The sequence below is a fragment of the Stegodyphus dumicola genome, chromosome 1 (genome assembly GCF_044657685.1).
Source record: "Stegodyphus dumicola isolate Sdum_Otavi_A_Nest chromosome 1, ASM4465768v1".
Taxonomy (NCBI): Eukaryota; Metazoa; Arthropoda; class Arachnida; order Araneae; family Eresidae; genus Stegodyphus; species Stegodyphus dumicola.
Window position 1 is genome coordinate 155264368 of NC_140768.1, and position 22501 is coordinate 155286868.

At 31.6% G+C, this 22501-nt stretch overlaps 1 protein-coding gene across 1 annotated transcript in view; it reads left to right on the forward strand.

The window, feature by feature from the left end:
• LOC118198615 (1-acyl-sn-glycerol-3-phosphate acyltransferase delta-like) overlaps nucleotides 1–22501 on the forward strand; it is a 50844-nt gene that overhangs the window by 15618 nt on the left and 12725 nt on the right. The window contains exons 3-4 of the mRNA XM_035370345.2: nucleotides 13110–13279; nucleotides 14903–15064. Coding sequence (XP_035226236.1) covers nucleotides 13110–13279; nucleotides 14903–15064 — 332 coding nt within the window. The remainder of the gene's footprint in view (nucleotides 1–13109; nucleotides 13280–14902; nucleotides 15065–22501) is intronic.

Here is a 22501-nt window from a genome sequence, read left to right on the forward strand (position 1 = left end):
CAGACGATATATATCTTTGATTTTCGGGATCGTGAGAAAGTATCTGTCATTTCATTTGAAGATTTTTTTCAAGTTAGAATTACGTTTCAAGAATAAAACTACAGTTTGTTGCAACAATTTTTAGAAACAAAACAAAAAACTAAAAACAAAACAAACAAAAAAAGGATAGTAAAGATTTTTTAACACTGTATGATAAGTGAAACTCTTACGTTATTCCCTAAATTCTCTCAAAAGTTAATCTAACGAATAATGCTTAACAATTAAAGAATAATGTCCAAGTCTTTTCATTAATATTCTTTTTAGTCCAAAGGGGCTTTGTCCTTGGAGGCTATTGTTTTCGTTTTGCGATTTTGCGTTGGTTCACTATAAATGTCAGTTTCAATTTTCAAACTGTTGCTACCCAATGTTAGAGTCCTGCATTATATTTGAAAAAACTAAATGATGAAAAATCTGCATAAATGTATGTATATTTCTCGCATTGTGATAAAACATTGGTACATACAGCCATCGAATTTTGAATGAGGTATTCCTACTGCAGATATATGTATGTGGAAGCCAAAATTTGAAATCGTTTAGTTTGCTACTTTAAATTTAAAGGCGAGCAATGGCAATGTTGTACAGAAAAAACCTTTTTATCTCCAGCGCGCGGAACTATGTATCGGAAATTCTAAAGATATGCTCAATTTAAAACTACTTTGCGATATTGCTCTTGAACTGAATTTTATTGTTTAAGTGCAAAGAACGTGATATTTAATAAATAAAGGTAACACACAAAATGTTAAAAAAGTCCCTTTGGACGTAATTTAAAATCTGAAACTTTTCAGATTTTTCTTTTATTCTGCAAATGTAAATAACTTGGATAAAAAAAAAAAAAAAAAAAAAAAAATCATTTTGTGTAGTTTCATTTTAGCCCAAAGGGCATTAGCCCAGAAAGGATATTAATTTCGTTTTGGCATTTTGCGTCCATTCACTTTCTGTATTGATTCAGTTTTCTGGAAGCCCTAATTTGGAGTTTGGTTTACTATTTATTTTATATTTTGTCAGACATTAAAGAATTTTTTATTAACAAACTCAACAATTTCAAAGCGAGAAATGACAACATTGTAAGGGATTTTAAAAAAAAAAAAAATTACCTTCAGCGCGCGAGACTGAATCGGAAATTCTAAAGATCTGTTTATTTTAAAATTATTTTGCGATGTTGCTGTTGAATTGAATTTTATGGTTAAGTGCGAAGAGCATGATATTTAATAAATAAAGGTAACGCACAAAACATTAAAAAAACGCCCCTTATTGCATAATTTATTATTTTAATAATATATATTATTAATAATTATTTAATAATATATATTATTAAATAATTAATAATATATATAATATTTTATAATTTATTATTTAAATATTATTTTATTATTATTATTATTACTGTTTTATCAGTAATGTTCACAATTTTGAAATTCTAAGTTCCATAACCGACAAAATAATTCAAGCTTATGATATTTGTTATTCTTCTACAAAATCGCTTATCCTATGCGCTTTTTAATTGCAATTCCACACCTGCGTCGTTAGATATCGTTTTCAAGTCGCTAATGAAGGAAGTGCTTTTAATCTTACATAAATCCGTGAATTCCATTATATAATCAACGCATTCATCTTTGATGTATTCCTAGAGATTATATGCATTGATTGCAGATAACTGAAGTGAGTTCTAATTTGTTCATTGTTTTCATGTATATTTGATATGATAAATTACGTTTCTTTTTCCTAGTACATTGATCTCAGTAAAGAGTAGATCGTTTATTTTCATAAAAGGAAAAAAAATTCTTTAAAATAACTATATTTTCAAATAAGGAAAACTCAAAATTGATTACAATCAAAGGACATTATATTTCAGTAGTTTGTTTCCCTTTACTTCGAGAATAAGAGTTACTGCAGAGCAGCTTTCTTCAATGCCTTGCTTAGAATAGAATAGCAGAGTTTGGACACTATGATAGTTAGTTTAATTAATAAGGTATTTTCCCCCTCCTTTACGTAATCCATCGCGGTGTAATTAGAAGCATACTCGACGCGTATTCGAGAGCTCCAGGGTTCGAATCCCGGCAAAGGGCAATGTACATTTTTCACGTCTGCAGCATCAAAAGCCGTAATGACTCAAAGTCCGTAGAAGAACATTTTAGCTCACTTGCGTACCAATGATTATGCTATATAAATTTAATAATATTTGTGACATAAAAAATTAATTTTACAGTCACGTTCAAATTTACATTAAACTTAAATCAATGCAAAAGTCTATAAGAGCAAATATAGAGCGAGAACTCACTTTCGTTTGTTTACGCAAGTGAGGTAACCTACAATTCTTCTTAACTAAGAGACTAAAACTATCTGCCTATGAACAAGGATGCTTTCGTGAAGACTTCTGAAGGGAAAATATCTCGTATTCACGCTACAGAAAAGGAAACCATTAAAACTCCCATGCAGTCCACCCGTTCACTAGGATTTCAACCTAGGTCAAACTACCAGTTCAGCGACATTACCGCTAGGTAGACTCTATGAAATTGAAGAATTCTTAAAGCATACGAAAAATTTACTGCATTTTTCTACTTCTTCACAATCAAATTGAAAAATTGAAATATTTTCCTCTTTTGATCTTGTTTTTATTATAAATACATATTTTTTAATTAAAGATTTGTCCATAACATGTTGAAATGAATGATAATTTGGAATTAATTGTTTTTCTTTAATGCATAGCCAATAGATTGCAGTTTTCTTGATCTAATTTAATCCTATCAAAAATTCTGTTCTAGTAACGCTTACAAAAGACACTAGTAGTATGTTTTTTTAAGTCTTGAATAACTTCTGAAACATCCATAAACAGTATTATTGGGTTTGATTGCTTTTTTAATTAACTATAATGTAAAAACATAAACTTTCCCAAGTTTGCAGCGTACCTGATATAGCATACGAGGGCTATTTCCCTAAGGCAAAAGACGCATACGAGGAGGATTTTTCAAGGGCAACTAGCTCGTGTTCGCATTGCTCATGGGGAAAAAAAAATACAAAAAAAAAAAAAAATACAAAAACGACTAAGTAGCCACCTCATTCTCTGGGATTTTAACGCCGGCTTAACACAATTACAGTACTCTTATTCACTCTGCCAGTGGTTGGCCTTTTACTAAGGCTGAGAATTCTAATAATATTAGTATTTAGTATTGCAAAACATTTACAAATGAAATTGATGCTTTCAAGGAAAAGTTTAATTGAATTACGTATTCAATCTATTAATACCGAGAAGATAAAACTGAAAGCATATTGATCAAATATCAGGTCTGTCTTCTAAATTGGGTATTAAAAATCATTCAAGTGATTGTTATAGATTTGTGCATATTGTATGGATTTTTTAAAATTCGCAAACCGAAATTGCGGTAACACCATTAATTTCTTTCGACATATTTCATCCTCTGAAAATTCTCTATTCTGAAAATTTTGTTCTCTGTTTGAAAACAAAATAATGATCTTGTTAACAGTTGTACGGAAAGTGAGAAGCTCTTTTTTTTTTTTTTTTTTTTTCATTCGCTGCTTTATGACAGTGTTTAAGCGACACTTTTTACAATACACTGTAATAAAATATGTATAACATTTTTTTTACGCATACGTATTAAACGACTACGTTTTTATACTGTTTAGATAATCACTAGACGTCCGTGTTTGTAGACAGATTTGATAAAGTTAAATGGAAATGCACGGAAAAGCTATTTACCTTGAGGTAGACATCTTTATAGAGAGACTTCGTAGGAAAAATTGCTGGTATTCACGTCACAACTGCAGTTTTAATGAGAAGAAAAAATAAATAAAATCTGAAAACGTTTTCAGATTTTACATTACGCCCAATTTGTAAGGTTTTGTGTGTTACTTTCATTTATTAAATATCATGTTCTTCGCACTTAAACCATAGAATTCAATTCAACAGCAATATCGCAAAATAATTTTAAAATAAGCGTATCATTAGAATTTCCGAAACACAGTCTGGAGTGTTGGAGATAATTTCCCCCCTCCCGTACAATATTGTCATTGCTCACTTTGAAATCGTTGAGTTTGTTTATCAAGAATTCCTTACAGTGTTCCAAAATATGAAATCGATAATAAAACAAATTCCAAATTAGGGCTTCCAGATGACCATATTTGGTGGAAGATTACGTTATTTTAAATCTGATGTCTCTAAGTACCGTTGTTTTATCACAATGCGAGAAACATACATACATTTATGAAGATTCTTTATTATTTAATTTCTTTAAATATAATACAGGGCTGTAATATTTGATGGCAACAGTTTGAAAAGTGAATCAACGCAGAAAGTGAATCGACGCAAAATGCCAAAATGAAATTAATAGCCCTTCTGGGCTAACACCCTTTGGAATAATAAAATATTTTTATTCCGATTTAAATTGCTTATTATTTGTAAGATTGCTGTTATGAAAATTAGTCCATTTTCCCAAACATATACAAAACAATAAGCTATTTAAATATATGTTTATTATACTATAGATTACTGCAGGAGATGAATTCAGCTATCGCCTTTAAAATATGTAGTGAAAGATCCATAAGTAGCTGGTATTGGTATAATAATAACAATAATTTTAATAATAAATGAAGTTAAGGAAAAGTTGTATAGAAAAGAATGATAATATTTATTTTATTACTTGTTTACTTTTATATTTAATAAAAATCACTTTGCTCATTACTGTGCTTACTTAATAAAGTTCAGAACCTCTAACATATGATAGCATACGTCGAGGCGTTGCAACCATGGCCGGCGCTAGGCATTTTGCCGATCGGCGTAACTTTTGAAGGTTTTAAATTTTGCTTTCTGGTGCATTACTAAATTAAAAAACATTTTCAGCTTCTAAATGCCTCTGACTTGTGTATTATCTAAATTCCAAAATTTTTGCCATCCCTAAATTTTGCTGCTCAGTGTTTTTCTAAATTCTAAAAATTTTCCCGCCTTTTAATTCTACCGCTTCTGCTGTGACGTCAGTCCTGGTTTCAACGAGTATCAGTTTAAAGCTTACGATTATTTAAAATTCTTGTAACATGTTTATTATTCTAGTATTTCCGAAAATAAAGATGTTTCTATGTTTAGAACGTTAATATCAGTCTTATGTTGTCAAAAGTCTGTGATTAAAACATCTCTTGTATATTTAAATTTTCAATATACTGATATGCTTCTATTAAAACAAATGTTCATTAAATGTTAAGGTACGTTAAATCATTAACATTTTTAAAATTTATTTTAATGATTCTGTTCAACTTATTGTGTTGCGGATATTCGATTCTAATTAAAAAATAGGAACTTTGATTAAATACTCTGGATTTATATATTAGCTTCAAACTGTCAAAGCAGATTTTAGTTGAAGAGCGGTTATTATTCAATTATTTTTATTCTCCATTTCAGATATTAGATGAAGAAATAAATTCCATTTTTACTTTCAGTTCATGTTGAAAGTATTTCTGCTGTCTTGGCTAATTCGATAGCAGTATTAAAAATTCGAACAAAACATAGATGTTTGGCGACTCAACAGTTATGTGCAGCAACCCCAAAATAACAAGCTAAATTTCAGAAAAGCGAAACCCTTCCCAGCAGGGAGCCTATTAGTGCAATCACTCCCGTCGAAACTGCTGGGGGAAAGAAATCCTAACGCGAGCGTATATATGCTTGCTGGCCGCTTAGAGGAAGATTTTGGTTGGACGTATATATGCTTGCTGGGCGCTTGGAAGAGGATTTTGGTTGGACGTATATATGCTTGCTGGCCACTTAGAGCACAATTTTGGTTGAACGTATATATACGGCTCGGCCACTTGGAGGGTTAAATGACATAGTATACAAGAACTGCATTTTTAATATTTGTTCTGTCTTTTGGTAAATTGAGTTAAAATATCAAAATCTCTTCCATAGTCACAAGAGAGAATATGTCTTTAAGTGAAATGTGTTTTATATTGTACAATATGTTTTATACACTGTCTGGCTAAATATCCAAACATCCCCTCCAAAAAATCACCGGCCAGATCCCCAAAGTGGATCTAGCCACTGGTCTGGAAAAATTTATAAAAATTATTTAAAAATAAATCATAAAAAAATGGGTGAATTTGATTTGGAATGAAAAGAAATGTGAAAGGAAGAATCAAGTGAGTTTAATAAAAAAGATGTATTAACAAATATATACCAAATTAAAATTAACACCAAAGAGCTAAAATTTTGAGAGCTAATTTTTTAAAATCTACTCATGTGATTTTTACAAAACTTGGCTGTTTAGCATAATTTGAGTGGTAGAATCGAAATATGGAAAAAAAAAAAAAATTACATGCCATTTCAGAAAGAGTCCGATTTTGTGTCAAAATACTTATATTAGAGCACTGCTACATATAAATCTAATACATATCTTAAGTCGTGCTTTCGAGACATGAAAAATGCAAGTTGCCCAGTAGAACAGGAGATATAGAACTGCCCCCACCCTTTTTTTTTGCAAAGTACAACACATGCACGTAGAATACGCTGTTATTAATTTATTTGCCACTGCAGATGGCTTACTTTCATAATTTATTAGCTAAACTGAACATAATTATGGATATAATAGTTATCCTGTTTTATATAATGTTTGCTATTATTTGCAACTTCACATATCTGCAGTGCATCCATCTTGGAACTTATTATCAATTAGTTCTGCAAATAATTTTTCCAATCTATAACTGTTTTATCAGTCATATTCATCTATAGTGTACACTAATTAATATATATATATATTAATGGTAAGATGCTATAGCTTTGAAAATAATCCACTGCTTGCTATTCTTTAGAAGGCAGGTCCCAAATTTTAATCATTTTTTTCCCAAATATGCAAGCAAAAAATTTAGCAATAACATTTAATTTAGATCCTTGTTCATAAAAACGAAAAGTGGCTTATCGAGAATCAATTGGGATTACATCAAATGAAAGAACAGATATTATGAGTATATTGTTAGGTCATGCTTATCCATAATTGGTGCTAAATTGCGCTGCTTGGCAACAGTTTCATGGTCGATGGGATAATACATGTTATTTCATGACATTTTTCTTTTATTCATTGTTTAAGAAATCTTTTCAAATGCCGTGAATTTAGTATCAAATGTTTTTTCAAATCTATTATTGCTGGAAATTAGATTTTTCAAATCTAACTTTCAGTTAAGCTTGATAGACTCGGATCAGGCGGCTGTATCACATAAATAAAATTATAATGTATGGATGGTATGAATAATATGTTTTAGGGTCTTTGTTCCACTGACAGAAAAGCATTTCTTAGTTCTTTTTTTTTTTTTTTTTTTTTTTTTTTTTTTTTTCTGTTAAGTTGAATTTTATATACCATAAATGGAAAGGAACATGATATTTAATAAAGTTAACATATAAAAAGTTGATAATAAAAAGACAAAAAAAATTATTAGCCATCTTACTGAGAAAACCGAATATTGATATGATAAACTGAGAAGAGACTGAATATAAAAATGGCTGCCAGCTTTTGATCTGTAAAAAAAAATTTAGTATATCATTTTAAATGCTCTCACCAGCGGCCGAGCGGTAAAGTTGCTGGACACTGGTAGTTCGAATCCTGCGAACAGGCCGTTTTCATGGTTTTCCCCATGTGTAACGTGTATACGAGCCAGTTTCCCTTAGAAAGTCCTCCATGAAGGCATCCCTACCCTTAGGCAGATAGTCCTCGAGGCTTTGCCATAATCACACACACACACATTTTAAATGCAGATTCATGTAACATATTTAATTCTTTGTTTTTAAGAAATGTCCCTGTTAAATTATCTTTCCTGCTCTAAATGCAATTTTTTTTTTCAAAAATTTGCAGTTATAAAATTATTTTTTAGTACTTTTCTATCATGCATTTTGGCAACTTTTTTAATTGTAAATAATGGTTAGAGTAGAGAGAAGGGTACCCCTTGTATTATCGACAAGTTGTTTCATTTATGGTAGCCCGAGTAGTTGAATGTTATGGAAATCCTATTATGACATAATCGGATGCATGACTGCATTAAATTAGTAAGGGGTTGTGTGTATGTTGGTTAGGAAGTATAATGCTTGTTTTGTTGTTTAGACGGTAAAATGGCTGAATGTGGTAAGATTAATTTGAAGTTTCTGTACAATTTGGAAAGAAAAAGAGCATTACTTGACCAGTGTGTAAATGAAGGTTTACCAAGTAGCCATTATTAAGTGTCCTGTTTATAGGAAGGAAATGTATACGGTTGAACATCAGATGATAAACAGTGCTACAGAGGATATTTTTTACTCTTATTTTGTGAATTTATGTGGTGGCACCAGTGTACAGATTCTAGTTCAGGTAAGTTTAGGAAGTTTTTGAATGTTGTTAAGGAATTTTGTTTGACTGAAGACATGTTAATTCGTAAATAAGGTAAGCGGATATTTCCTTTGTGTGGTGAAAAGATGAATTTCCTTTTTTATGTTATTTCATTGTTTTATTTAAAATGCAGTTTATTGAGATTATATATTTTTTTGTTGGCTGCTCTTTTGACTTTTAAAGTGAATATAGTTCGATGGTACATGGACAAAGTCAAGGGAGTGCGCAATGCCTGGATTGTGCAATTCTCTGATTTCTTTTTAAGTGAAAATAGGTCGTTGTGTACATGGATACCAAGTTTGTGCAACACAAGTCAAAATAACAAGTCAAATAATTGCACAAACTTGGTATCCATGTACTGCCAAAAATCGCCAAGGGGTACCCGTAAATATATTTTTACCAAAATAATTTCTAGTTATAGTTTATGGATAGCAAACACACGTGCACACAGACATGGTACTTTTCTGTTATGCACACACACAATACAGTACTTTTCCATCATGCTCATATATGTCAAAATGTGTGGCAGGTGCATAACAGCCAGCAGTAGTTAAATATCATTCTCCTTTAATCATGTGTTCTTCCCGTCATCCAGAAGAGTTCTTTGAAAAATGTGGGAATGGGCATAATGTTTTGTCTCGTCAGTGTATGAAATATTTATTAATTAAATGTAAATGGGATTAAAAAGCATTTCATGAAACAAAATAGGCATTATACAGGGTGAACCTGAAAAAGTGGGCAAAACTTTACGAAGTGATAGAACACAGCTATACGACTAATATTAGTCACAGAATGTATGGTTGGAATGCAGGCGGTGAGAAGTTAAATGATAGTTTTTTTACTGTCACATTTATACAATTAACACTAGAATGAGAGGAGATACTTCAGAACACATTTTATCAACAGGAATGAAATTGATGTACATGCTCAAAGAAATTGTTCAAAAGACCTTCCGCAGGTTGTAATGCAGGCTTCACTCTGTGAGATAGGGGCTGACGCACATTTGCGAAGACACCAGGCAGTTCTCGAGTATCACCACCAACAAAGGCTGTCCTAGTAACTAGATCTATATTCGTTTCAATGGGGCACTCTTAGATTAGGCTTTTGATATGGCCTCACAGGAAAATGTCCAAACATAAGACATTCGTTGATCTTGGTGGTCAAGCTATGGGACCACCTCGACCACCAGTCAATCGCCCTGGAAATTTTATGGTTCATATAATCAGCCATCCTATCGGCAGTTCTTGGTAGAAAATGCTGTTGGCTGCGAAGACCAACCCTTTTTATACCAATGTCACCTAGTGGCTCGCCGCTTGCATTCCACCCAAACTTTGTATGACAAATATTCCTTGTATAGCTGCATTCTATTAGGCCATGAAGTTTTGCTCAGTTTTTCAGATTCACGCTAAATATAAATGACAAAACGAATTATATTCAATAAAATAAGCATAAACACGTCAGTTAATTCATTTTTGGCAGATAATTTCCGGTGATCACAGCTCAGAAATTTTAGCTAATGTACATTATCAGAGTGATGGTGGAAGATGAATTCTGCTAGGCATGTTTCTAGGTAATGACACCCCATGCTTCTGTGCTTTTTGCTCCACCATTTGGTAAGAAAGACTCTTGTAAGTGCTCAATATTCTGAGTTTGAACTCTAGTTATTAAATCAACAAATTTATATCAATGATTAATGAAACTCTATTCCTCCAGTTCCTCAAATCAGTAGCCTTTCCAGGAATATGTGTATATTATCAAACCTGCCCTCACATGTTTCTTGTGGATTTCTCTCATCAGGGTTCTTGCACTTCTGTTGCATACTTGAACTAAGAAGCACTCATTGTTGTCCTGCAAATGGTGCCTAAAATCCACTGTTGTGAAAGATTTTCGGCAGTACATGGATATCAGCATGGTTCTTCCGTTTTACGAAAACAGATTATCAATTTCAATGTTCTTATCAGATCCTTTTATTTTTCCAAATGAATATTTTTCATGATGTCAAAGCACCCTTCCCTCATGTAGTTGTTCCAATCAACAACTGCCATATGCCATTTAGTTGTTTGTTGCACCATCCTAATGAAGTAAGTTCCTCACTCCAACAATACATTAGTTGCAACAGAGCGATAAACAATATTCTCGATCCATTAAACCAACCCACACAAAGATTTTTTTTTTTTTTTTTCGAATTTCTGATGTTGCATCTCCTTTCTGATGCGCATATCACAGATTGCTATAACCTCTCTTCTCCGATGTACAAATGCATTTTATGACCATGTTTACGAATTCTTTCGCAGAACAAGTGCATTTCTCTTTGAAAAAAAGCTGTTGCTTCTTCCTCCGTTGATGGCAGATTAAAAATAGTAAGCATTTTTATCAAGAAAAATTTCATGAATGGATGAAGCATAAAACATGTGCATATGAATAATTGAATACGGTGAAAAACAAGCGCAGTTCCCTAGTCCTGACTCGCACCACAATTACCATTAATTCACGCAAAGGCTGTGGCTCTGCTATAATAGAACAGTGCCGATAATTCTTTCACTTAGTTTTGAAAAGATATAATTTTAGTTGTTTGCCAACTAAGCATATGATACCGCTGCAGAAAATATTATGGGTATTAAATTAATAATATGTATTTACAAGCACATGTATTTGGAACATTATTAACAAGATAAATTTAATAAAATTTATTTACTGTGGTATTGAAGTGCTGCTATAATTTGAATAAAAGTCTTTAGTGTATACTTATTAAAAGATAAATGAATAAATAAATAAGAAAATTGTTTACAGTTTATGTGTAAGAGTTTTTAATCTGGCTTCCTTAAAATCCTTTATTTTTTGGGGGAAAAAGCAAAATGTACACTTTCTGTTTATATATTTCTTTTATCATCTTTTGCCTAATCTGTGATAAGATAAATTTAGCAAAAATTCATTTACTGTTGTTATATTGAAATACTGATGTAATTTGAGTAAAACTCTTCAGTCTATAGTCATTAAAAAATAAGTAAGGAAATGATTGTTTACAGTTTATGTATAATAAACAGTTTTAATCTGACTTTTTAATACTTCCTTAAAATCCTTTATTTATGGGCTGGGAAGCAAAATTTACACTGTTTTTTACATAGTTTTCTTTTCTTTATATCTTCTTTAGCACTTTTCTTTTGCCTAATCTGAATTTTTTAATTTTTTTTTTTTTAGAATGTTAAAAAACATACTAGTACCAAAAAAAAAAAAAAAAAGCATATGATTGAAGTGCTTCAACGGTTTTTCACAATTTCAGTTCTTACTGCTATTACAAAATTGGCGTTATATAGAAAAGTTACAGTATCTGATTCAATTCATTGCAACTTTTTTTTTATCATAGTATTCTTTGAGTGCCCTTGTGCATGCTTTTCTATTTGATGCATTTCATAAGAGTGCTGCACCTGTTTGATAAATTCTACAAGTTGTTTGCTTTTTCATTGTAGTAAATATCTTGAGTATCTTGTTTTTCTTAGTTATCAGTTCTTATCATTAATTTGAGAAAGTGACATTTTATTCTATTTTAATAAATGAATAGACCAAAATGAGATTAAAAATGAATTTAATCGTGCAAAAATAATTGGATGTGATAAATTTTTATGATAAAATAGGTTTTTGTTATCTGAAAAGTAGGTAATAGAGAGGTGAATACATAAATACAAATATTTTTATTTAATTTACGTATTAAATACCTCTTAATTTTTACTTAATTTAACTGATGCATGCGTCAGTGATATTTTTATTTTAATAGTTTATTAAGTGATTTTTTGCATTAGACTTATATTTATTTAATAGCAAACTGATAGAAAATTGAATATTTGAAAAATAGATATCCACAGCTGCACAGCATATGTTTATTCTAACCCATTAATATAATATTTATTTTATTTAATGAAAATAAATTAATTATAAATATTATTAATAAAATAGGGTTAAAAATTCATATTTCATCATAAAAAAGTTTTATGTGATTTTGATTTCAAGCTTTCCCCTCCCCCCCCCAAATTACACTTGCTGTATTGGAACAGAGAGCAATTAAATGGGTTTTCAAATAGTTTTCAGAAAATGCATATAAATTTAGCATTAGATATGAGGTATGATTGAAACATTCATATTTTTCTTGGCATAAATAACCAATCTACCAGAGAAAATAAGGGGTCACAAGTTAGAGACAAATTTAGTAAAGGAATGCCTTGAAAAGTAAATACCTTGAAAACAAATGTAGGCATTTGATATTGTTAGGGAATGTGATCTCATGCAACTTGTATGTGTATATCACAGTATGATTTCATGATGTTGGTTATGTGTGTAATTAGAGGGCACTTTCTGGTTGTCTGCATTCCACCGAAAAGTTGTAAGAAACTATTGATAAGACAGTCTATTATGTCATAAAATAGTATTTTGTGGCAACCCACAGTGTCACAAAAATGTTATGTGGCATATGCTTAGCATATGTGTGGTTAAGTACTTGTAGATTTTGCACTTTGAAATTTTTAAATTTTTTCCATCTCTTCCCCCCGTATTTTATTTTTATGAAAAGAATTTGTTTATGCTTTATACCCTTCAAAAATTCTTAACTGTGTTTCATTCTGTGCAGCAGCAGAGGATGTGCGTTTGGTAGGACTATTGTTTTTTCATATCTCTTAGAGCCTCTCTATGTATAAAATATAAAAAGTAGCTCTATTTAATTTCTTTTTCCAGAAATACTTGCAATGTGTGAATGGTGGTCAAATTCTGCATGTAATCTTTATGGAGATGAAGAAAGTCTAGCACATTTTGGAAAAGATCACACTATGGTAGTGATGAATCACAAATATGACACTGATTGGTTGATGTGTTGGTTTGTTTGTGATAAGCTTCAAATGCTTGGAGTAAGTCTATTTCATTCCTTGTTGAATAATTATTCACATTACTTTCTAATATTTAGTGATTGATTAATCATTAAATGTTAGAAATAATTGTAAATTTAAATAAGTAATATTGACCGTTTAAATCTTCATAATAAATACAAATATATATTTTATATATTTAATTCAAAATAAAGTAATTAAAAGTAAAAAGCCTATAACCTTGTTGCGCTAAAGCTGCAAAGTAATAAACCAATAATTCATAATAATTTATAATAAGAAAACTTTCCATACATCATCTTCAAGGAACACAAGTTTAAAACCATCAATGAAAATATTTTTTAGAATTTAAATTGGTATTTTAAATAATTTCAACTATTTGTTTAAAAATCTGTCAAGAATTACCGCAAAATCACCAAAACCAAAAGTAAATTTTAAATATTAAAAAAGCAGCCACCGTCATTGATTTCAGATTGACTTATCAAGGGGATAAACCACTCTACCATCTTTTTATATATTTAATATATATTTGTATTTTTATTGAATTATGTGTTCCCCCCGTTTCATTGTTAGAAGTGATAGCTATGGAAAATGGATGCCACTTAAATCTTGAAAGTAGGCAAAATTCTATCTAAAGTTGATTTGCTTTTACTTAAAATATTTTGGACAATGCTATGAAATTTTTAATGACAATCTGCTGCAAATATTTTGAAGAATTATAAGGGAAAAAAATATATGTTTCCAAAGTAGAATATCAGAAGCCCTCCTCATGCTCATTAAAATCTCAGCATAAAAATACTTAAACATGAAGGAGGGGCAGAGAATTGTAAGACCATTCTATACACTATATTTTATTTAACATATTCTGGGATAAGCAAATGATTCTGAAAGGAGTGAAATACTGCATTCATTTAACTTCATAAGAATGTTGGAACCATAAAATTACCAATGAGTTGGAAAAGACCATGATATGAAGAAAGAGCATATAAGAAACCACACTTTCCAAAGTATCACATGATACAGTGCAAGATCCTTTTTATTTGAACTAAATTTTGCAACAAACTTTTTGCAAAGGAATGTCTGTTTTGTGACACATAACTGAGAGAGCACACTGAAGGATGACATATAAACAAGAATGAAGCATTGTTTTCCTATTTCTCACTTCAGGACCTAAAACCATTTCATAGACAAAGAAATCTTATGAACAAAATATGTGTAAATGAGAGATTTTACATTAAAGAAAATCATGATTTAAAATTAGACGAAACTGCAATCCTAGTTTTGCAACACTTTTTCATAAAACCCTTATCAGTTTTCAGGGTAGAAAGACACAGTCTCCTCTTCCTAAGGTGCGAAAGAATTTTGCAAAATGGGAGGAGTGGTGACTGCATTTATGTCCAAAAATTGTGTCATGATTGTTAAGAGTGATTTACTGTTTTATCAGCATCCCAACATCATTCATTATGATGGATAGATGAGAGTTTTATTGTATTTCAGTAAATATTTAAAACTATTAATTTTGTTTAAAACAGTTTTAGCATCACATTTTAAAATATAATTTTGTGAATTTATGTGTTTAATGTAAATAGTTATTTAACCTTGGAAGATATTTCACTATTGATAATTAAAGAATTATTGCTATTTCAGAATGCTAAAACATGTGCCAAAAAGTCTTTGAGGAACGTTCCAGTGATTGGCTGGGGATGGGTTTTTGCTGAAATGATATTTTTAGAAAGAAACTGGGAGAAGGATAAGCTTATACTTGGAACAAAGTTGGATAATCTTGTCTCATATGATGATCCTATCATGGTAAGCTTTTAAACGCATTAAAGATTATTTTTAACTGCATGTTTAATTGTAGAGGAACACTTATCATTGCAGCATCTTAATATGGCAATTTAAGGAGAATAATGTTTTTATGAGAGAAATTATTCTTACAAATAATTTACTATGAAAAAAAATTTTTTTTTTTTTTTTTTTTTTTTGTATTTTCTTTATTTTGAAAATGTTTACCTTTTTACATAGCTCTAAAATGAATTATATCTTAGTCTATTTTGAAATAAGTATGTATATTCTTGGTGCTTTCTAATTAGTTACATTTTCATCAAAAAGTCATATGGGAACAAACATTGTCACCAAAATATATTTATGGGGCAACTCAGGTAAGCACTTGGTACACATGTTTGAATGCATATGATTTACACTTTTGATATTCAGTGATAATTTTTCTGATGAATATTTCATTACTTGGATACCAGGTTGTTCAATAAGTTCGTGGAACGGAAATGAAGAAACCAATTTTTATTTGTAAAAATGACTTTATTTTTCAACGTAGTTTCCCTCAACTTCAATACACTTATTCCAACGGTCTTCTAATTTATGCATCCCTTGACTGTAGTGGTTTTTCGGCAGCTCTGCAAAATATTTCTCCATGGCAGCTATTACCTCTTCATTTGAAGAAAATCGTTTTCCACAGATATATTGTTTGAGGTGTGGGAAGAGCCAGAAATCAGAGGGAGCTAAATCTGGCGAATAGGCTGGATGTTGCAACAATTTGTACTTCAATTCAGTTATTTTAGTTTGAAGGTAATCTGTAAACAAAATTCCTTTCGCATCCCAAAAAACTGATGCTAACACCTTCTTGGCTGATTTTTGCACACGAACTCGCTTCGGCACCGAAGAGCCGGGTTCACACCACTCCTTAGCCTCCTGTTTTGATTCAGGATCATGATGGTAGACCCAAGTCTCATCCATTGTGATAAATCGATGGATAAAATCGCTTTTATTCTTCTTAAAATGCTTCAAATGTTGCTGGCAAAGTCGCATCCGAATGTGTTTTTGCTCCATCGTTAGAGAATGCGGCACCCATTTTGCACAGAGTTTTTTGAAACCCAAATTAACACTCAAAATATTGCTCACTGTGCCCAATAAAATACCTAAAGTCTCTTAAATCTCTTTCAGTCAATCGATGGTCTTCCAATACCATATCTTGTATTTTTCCGATGATTTCCGGTGTTGATGCAGTTTTTGGACGACCCTCTCGTGGATCGTCTTCAAGGCTGGTACGACCACTTTTGAATAAACTAGCCCACTTGCAAACCATTGTTTTTGAAGAAGCAGATTCACCCAACACATTTACCATTTCGTTATGAATTTCCATTGCCTTTAAACCTTTCTTTACAAAGAATTTGATAACTGCATGTTGCTCAATTTTATCCATACCTGAAAATAGGCACAACACGTTAGATATAAAGGGCAGTTAAACAATGAATAAATTAACAGATCGAAATGAAACTTTTGACGTGTTCTTAAGAAAGAACAAATATGAAAATGGCGTCGAAGTTTTAGGTCTAATATTGACGAATAGATGGCACTCCGCGAACTTATTGAACAACCTTGTATTAGAGCAGTAAGTCTGGCACAACTGAGCAATGTTTTGCAGATGAAGAAGTAAAAGTTACTTATTGGATGCAAATGGGTGGTTTTTTACCTTTTTTTTTTTTTTTCCCCAAAAGAAAGAGTCACAAACTACCGATATTTGTAGTAAGTCAGTAAACATTATCAACACGAAAAGAAAGCATACTTTGGAAATTTAAAATACAAATTTAAATTATTAAATAAGGAATTATGCGATACATTAAAAAATTAAGCACTTGCTTATTCAAATTTTTCTGTAATTTTTTTTTTTTTTTTTTTTTTTTTTCGATGTCCTCTTAAAGTACACAGCAATCTGTTTTCACTTAAAAAGTCACAGAATTATAGACACTTGGCTGCGCACAAACCTTGGCAACAGTGACTATCTAAAAAACACATTTCCTTGTTGCTCCCTTTAGAAAATTTTCAGCAAAATTCTGTTTCCTGCTGAATTTGCAGAAATTTTACCCCAGTTTCTTCCATTGCTGGAAAATTTCATAAGTTCATATTTTAAAACTAAGGCAAAAAATATCATGATTTGTTTTTAAAAAAAAATGTTGGAACTTGGAATTCAGCAAACACATACAAAAATGGCAGTGATGCTTGACTGAAGGATTATTATGAGCATGGTTGCTTGAAGAACGGTTATAGGCACTGTTGCCAGAGTTGGTAGATTGTGAAAATTCGGTGGCTTCTACTAAGGTGACCACTTTTAATACATTAGCACCAATCTTTCTTTTTACTGTACATTTGTTTACTGTGGGTACATTTGTTTTTGTCGCAATGAATTTTAATGGAACTGTGAAATTTGACAACAGATTGAAAAGAAAGCATTGCATTCCTTCAGAAAAACACCACTGCCAGCTACAAAAAATGCAAATATTCATGTTCTATGAGGTTATACTTAAATAACTAAATTTTATGGAAATGCAATATGCATAGCTGCCAACACTTTTGATTTTACCAGCAGACTTCTGATTTTTCAATACATGTCATGGTCTTTTAGTAGATAATGAAATTTTCTGATTTTTAATTTTTAGCTTTTACTTTGTAAAATGTAATTTATTAATTAATGAAATTAAAACTGTTCAAATTTCATTTTCTACTCTTAATGATTGTCAGCATAATTTTTCTTATTAAATTTTATTTATATTAAACTTTTTATCAAATTTTATTTGTATTGAATCTTGAGACATTTGTAGAACCTTTTTATGAAGATTCAAGTGATGTTTAATCGGTGGATATTTGTGTTTAATTTTATTTTACAGTAATAGACGGTAAATTACTAAGTTTATTCATATAATAGTATGTACATTAATTATTCACTTTATTTTCATAATATTTAAAAGTATTCTGATGTATAAAAGCTTGGCTTCCACATTCAGGGTTTTCTCAATATAAAGGTGTAAGAAAATTAAAAAATGGAATATCCTAAGAACGTAAAAATTCACTATATTTAATCAATATTAATATATTTTATATCGCTTCATGAACAGACCTTCATGGTTGTGGGAACCTGGGAAGACTCCCTATCCCAATATAATAAGTAGATAATTTTTCGAATATTGAATAGCACATTGTGAGGTCTTAGGCGTTGGTATTGTAAAATGAAGAATTTTTCTGGCAAATCTGTAGCAGCAAATGGCAATTTTGTTGAAGTTCGTAGAAATGCAATAGAGCGATATATGAGACACGTAAATAAAGTTGAAGTGAAATATCTTCCATAGTTACTCTGTGATCAGATGTACTTGCATCATCGATGGAATGCAAGCCCAGAAGCAACAGATAGATGGTTATCTTCATCAAAAGCAAGGAAAGAGCTGATAGGGTACAGTGCAAATATTTGTGTGCTAGGGGGAGGGGCTAAAGGCTCTTTCCAGTCCATATGAATTTAGAAGGGCGGCCGAATAGTAATGAGGGGGTAGGTTTAATTTAGAACAATACCTGCTGAACTTAGAAATATTTTAATATTTTCCAGAACTTAAATGCATAAGAATCTTACAGTTAGGTGCAACAATGTATAGAGAAACATACAATATTTTTTAAAAATATTTTTTATAAACTAAACTATATGGCAGCACATTAGCTGTGCATGATCAAAGAAGGAGCCATTAGTGGCTTTAAAGCAATAATTTAATTTAATAACATGACTATTCATGATTGGCTTCTAGAATAAGGAGTAATATGTATAGTTTTTTACATTTGTGTTTCAGCATTACGAAGCTGATTTAGATTTTTTTCGATGATAGCAACAAGTTTGGATATTTGTTTAGAACCGAATATTGATTCTAGTTCTTTTATGAGCTTAAATAATTCAAGAAATCCTGTAGAGTTAAGATTTTTAGTCGGTTTGAAGGTACTATTAGCAGTATTTGATTTGTGAGTTTGATTGATTTCAGAGATCTTCCTGTTGGCTGTGGCTGTATCGGGAGCAAAAGATTCTGCTACATGTAACTCCTGCGGATTTTGGACTTTGCTGGTTAACATTTCAGAGTAAAAAAAGTTTTTTGGGTCCCTGGAAGTTATTATTTTTAGGTTTAGGGAATTTTTCGCACCCCCTATAGGATGCCGGATGAGAATTATTGCAATTTGCACAGACAGGATTTTCTATGAAGCCTTTTTTGGGGCATAGTGCAGATTTGTGTTCCCCGGCGCATTTCACGCAATGGGGAGTTAAGAAACAATTATCCAAAGATTGATGCCATTTCTGGCAGTTATGACACTAAGGTATCAAATTTTTGTTTATGTATTTTTGAGTTTGCACAATAGAGACATGAGTTATCTGATAAATTTCTTCAACATTGGGTGTGGGTATGAGCTGCACTTGAAAACGTGGCATTGATTGTCTGGTGCGATTCCTGGTCGTTTGGGTGACTTTGTGAATTTTGAATGTGGATTCCGTGAGAATATCAGCAATTTCACATATTTCCATATTGATTTTAAGTCCTCGGATAATGACTTTAATAGGTCTTAGGTGATGCTTGTTAATGACATAGTGCTCGACTTTATGATCCTGTAGAAGTTTTGTTAGTATATTGTGATTATCAGGGGTATTTGGGTGAATTGTCTGGAATTCACTGTTAATACGGCCAAAATTTTTGCTTTTGGACTATCTGTCAGTTGTTTCATGTAGAGATTAAATTTCATGTTATCTGGTGGTTTAACCATTATAGGAGGGACAAATTTTGACTGTGGTGGGATTTGCGTTTGATTCGCGGAGTTGTCAAGTTGACTGTTAGAATTTTACTCTGTCTCAGGAGGTGATTTATTATCACTATGGTCCAAAGGACTAAATCTATTTTTGGTTGCAATGTAGTTAGTGGTGCCTCTTAAAAGGGTTTTCTTAGTTTGTTCTGAAACTCTGCTGGGTTTAACAAAACCATCATTGTCCCTAGCATTGTTATCATCTGAACAGTCTGAGCTTTCGGGTAATTTACGTTTAGCATTAGAACTATTTACACTATCTATTACAGTAGCATTTGCATTATCCTCACAAGTAACAATATTAGTATTATGTTCAGCAGGATTTGAGAGGGGATTCCTAGCACACAATGTAGTATAAAAATCGCGCTTACACCAAAGGTGCTCCATTTCTGCTTTCATATCACGTATCTCCTTTGCCATCATGGGAGTATACCGATCGGGAACAGATACATCATGGAGAACATCCAGTTGTTTATTTTAAGTCTTTAGTCATTTCAGTCCTAACTTCCAGTTCTCGGATCTGCTTGCGGATTTCTAATACAATTATTTTCGGTTTAGGTTCCGTGTTTCCAATCTCCTGGATATTCGATGTATCCATATTCGAGTTATCCATATCGGTATTTTCAGGTCCAACAGGCACACTCCAATCCAATGTGTGCTTATCCAGCGGTATAGTGTCGCCGGGAGGTGAGGGATCATGGGCTGACATGAGCTCAAGAAATAGCAACTTTGCACAGAGGCTGAAGGTGAATCTATTTTATATCTGAATTGTAAATAGTTCAGTGAACTGAGACGTGTTTATAAAGCAAATTTAATCAGTTTGGAGTTCTTTTAAAATGCTGTTCTGCACAGCATGAAAATCTCCCAGAAGCTCCGGCTTTTCATATTTCAAGGTGGCAGCTGCGAGTATGAAGAACTGCAAGGAAAGTATGTGTGTGGATTAAAATGTGTATTGTGAACTGCTTTCTAATTAGCCATTCCTTATTTACATTAGTGCTTTGCTTTATGTATTGTTGGACAAAGCAATATATATTCAGTGACATTCTGTGAAGAACTGAAATTATTCCCAAATGCAACTATCATTTGTAATTACTTCTGAAAAGTATGCATGTCTTCTGTGAAAAAATAAGAATGACAGATATGATTATTTTGCTTGTGTGTTTTCTTTTCCCTTGTAATCCATTATTTGAAATGTATTTCATCATTTGTAGATAAAATAATCCTGTACGCAAAGATTCTGGCAGTTTTTCCGTTGTTTAGTAGTTGTTTACATCAGAGCTTATAAAAAATCTGTAATGGCAAGAAATGTATGCATCTTCTTTTGTGTATTTTGCTTTAATTTTAGTTGGTTGCAATCGACTCATTGAAATGTACATTATTTAGACAGTGATTTGTATGAATGAGTTCATATAGCTTATTCTAATTTTTCTTCTGAAAAAAGTAACTCTTTCTCTCTTAATTTCAGTTTGAGTTCATATGTTACTTTTTAATGCCTATATTTTTTTAGAGTAAAAGTACGACATATCTTTGATTACAGTCATCAACACTGGTTGCATTATGAAAAAGATTTCTGGTACTTTTCCATTTCGCCGGTGCAGTCGATAAAGTTGCCAAAAATGGTACAGCTGATGCCAAACGAATTATCGCCACTTGTAACCATTTTACGCCACATTTTCAAAACAAGTCATGGCCAGTTTTTATCAGTTTGATTGTTGCTTTCAATATTGGCATACAGTTACATAGAATTTTTACCAGATAGTTCAATTTTATGCCCAAAGGCCATTTTCAGAAATTAATTCAATTAGGGTGCAATTACACTGCTCACCCAAAGACGAAAATATAGAAAAGGCAAAGTCAAGGTATAAATTCATTGATTCTAATAACAGTGCACTAGCGATGTAAAGCACTGTGGTTTTACATAATTTCTGAGTAAGCAGTTCGTACGAATTGAAATAGTTCTAGCATTGAAACTTGTATTCCATATTAAGATTTAATTAAAAATTAATGTAGATAATTAGATTTTTGTTTTATAATTTATGTGAGATGGAATCACTTGGAGTCATTCGATATGAACCGGCTAATCAGGATGTTGTACCATGAAAGTATAGTAAATTCTTAAAGTAACATCTTTTTCCTAATGTATCAAAAATGGATGAAAAACTAATGAAAATTTGAGATTTGCCCAAAACAAAGGAAGTATCTGTCAGATTCTTTCAAGCAAAACGTGTTTTGCCTAAAATTGCTACTTATGATAGTAATAATCATGAAATTAAGACGAAATTCAATGGCACTGCATGTTTTCAACATTTCGATGTAAAAAGAGTATACGGAAAGGCACATGGTTTGAGTCATCGAAATTGAGTTTCTTCATGTGTGTGAGGTTTATTTATGGTTGGAGTGAAGAATTAACTTTGGTTAAATTGTGTGAAAAGCAGTTGGGAATCCATCACGGAACAGTTGTGGACTGGAATAACTACATGCACGACGTTTGTGTGGTTTCTTTCCTTAAACGTCAACAATGTAAAATAGGAGGAACTAGTATGATCGTTGAAGTGGATAAAAGTATGTTCAAAAAGCACAAAAATAATGCAGGACAGATTGATCAACAACAGTGGATCCACAACAGTA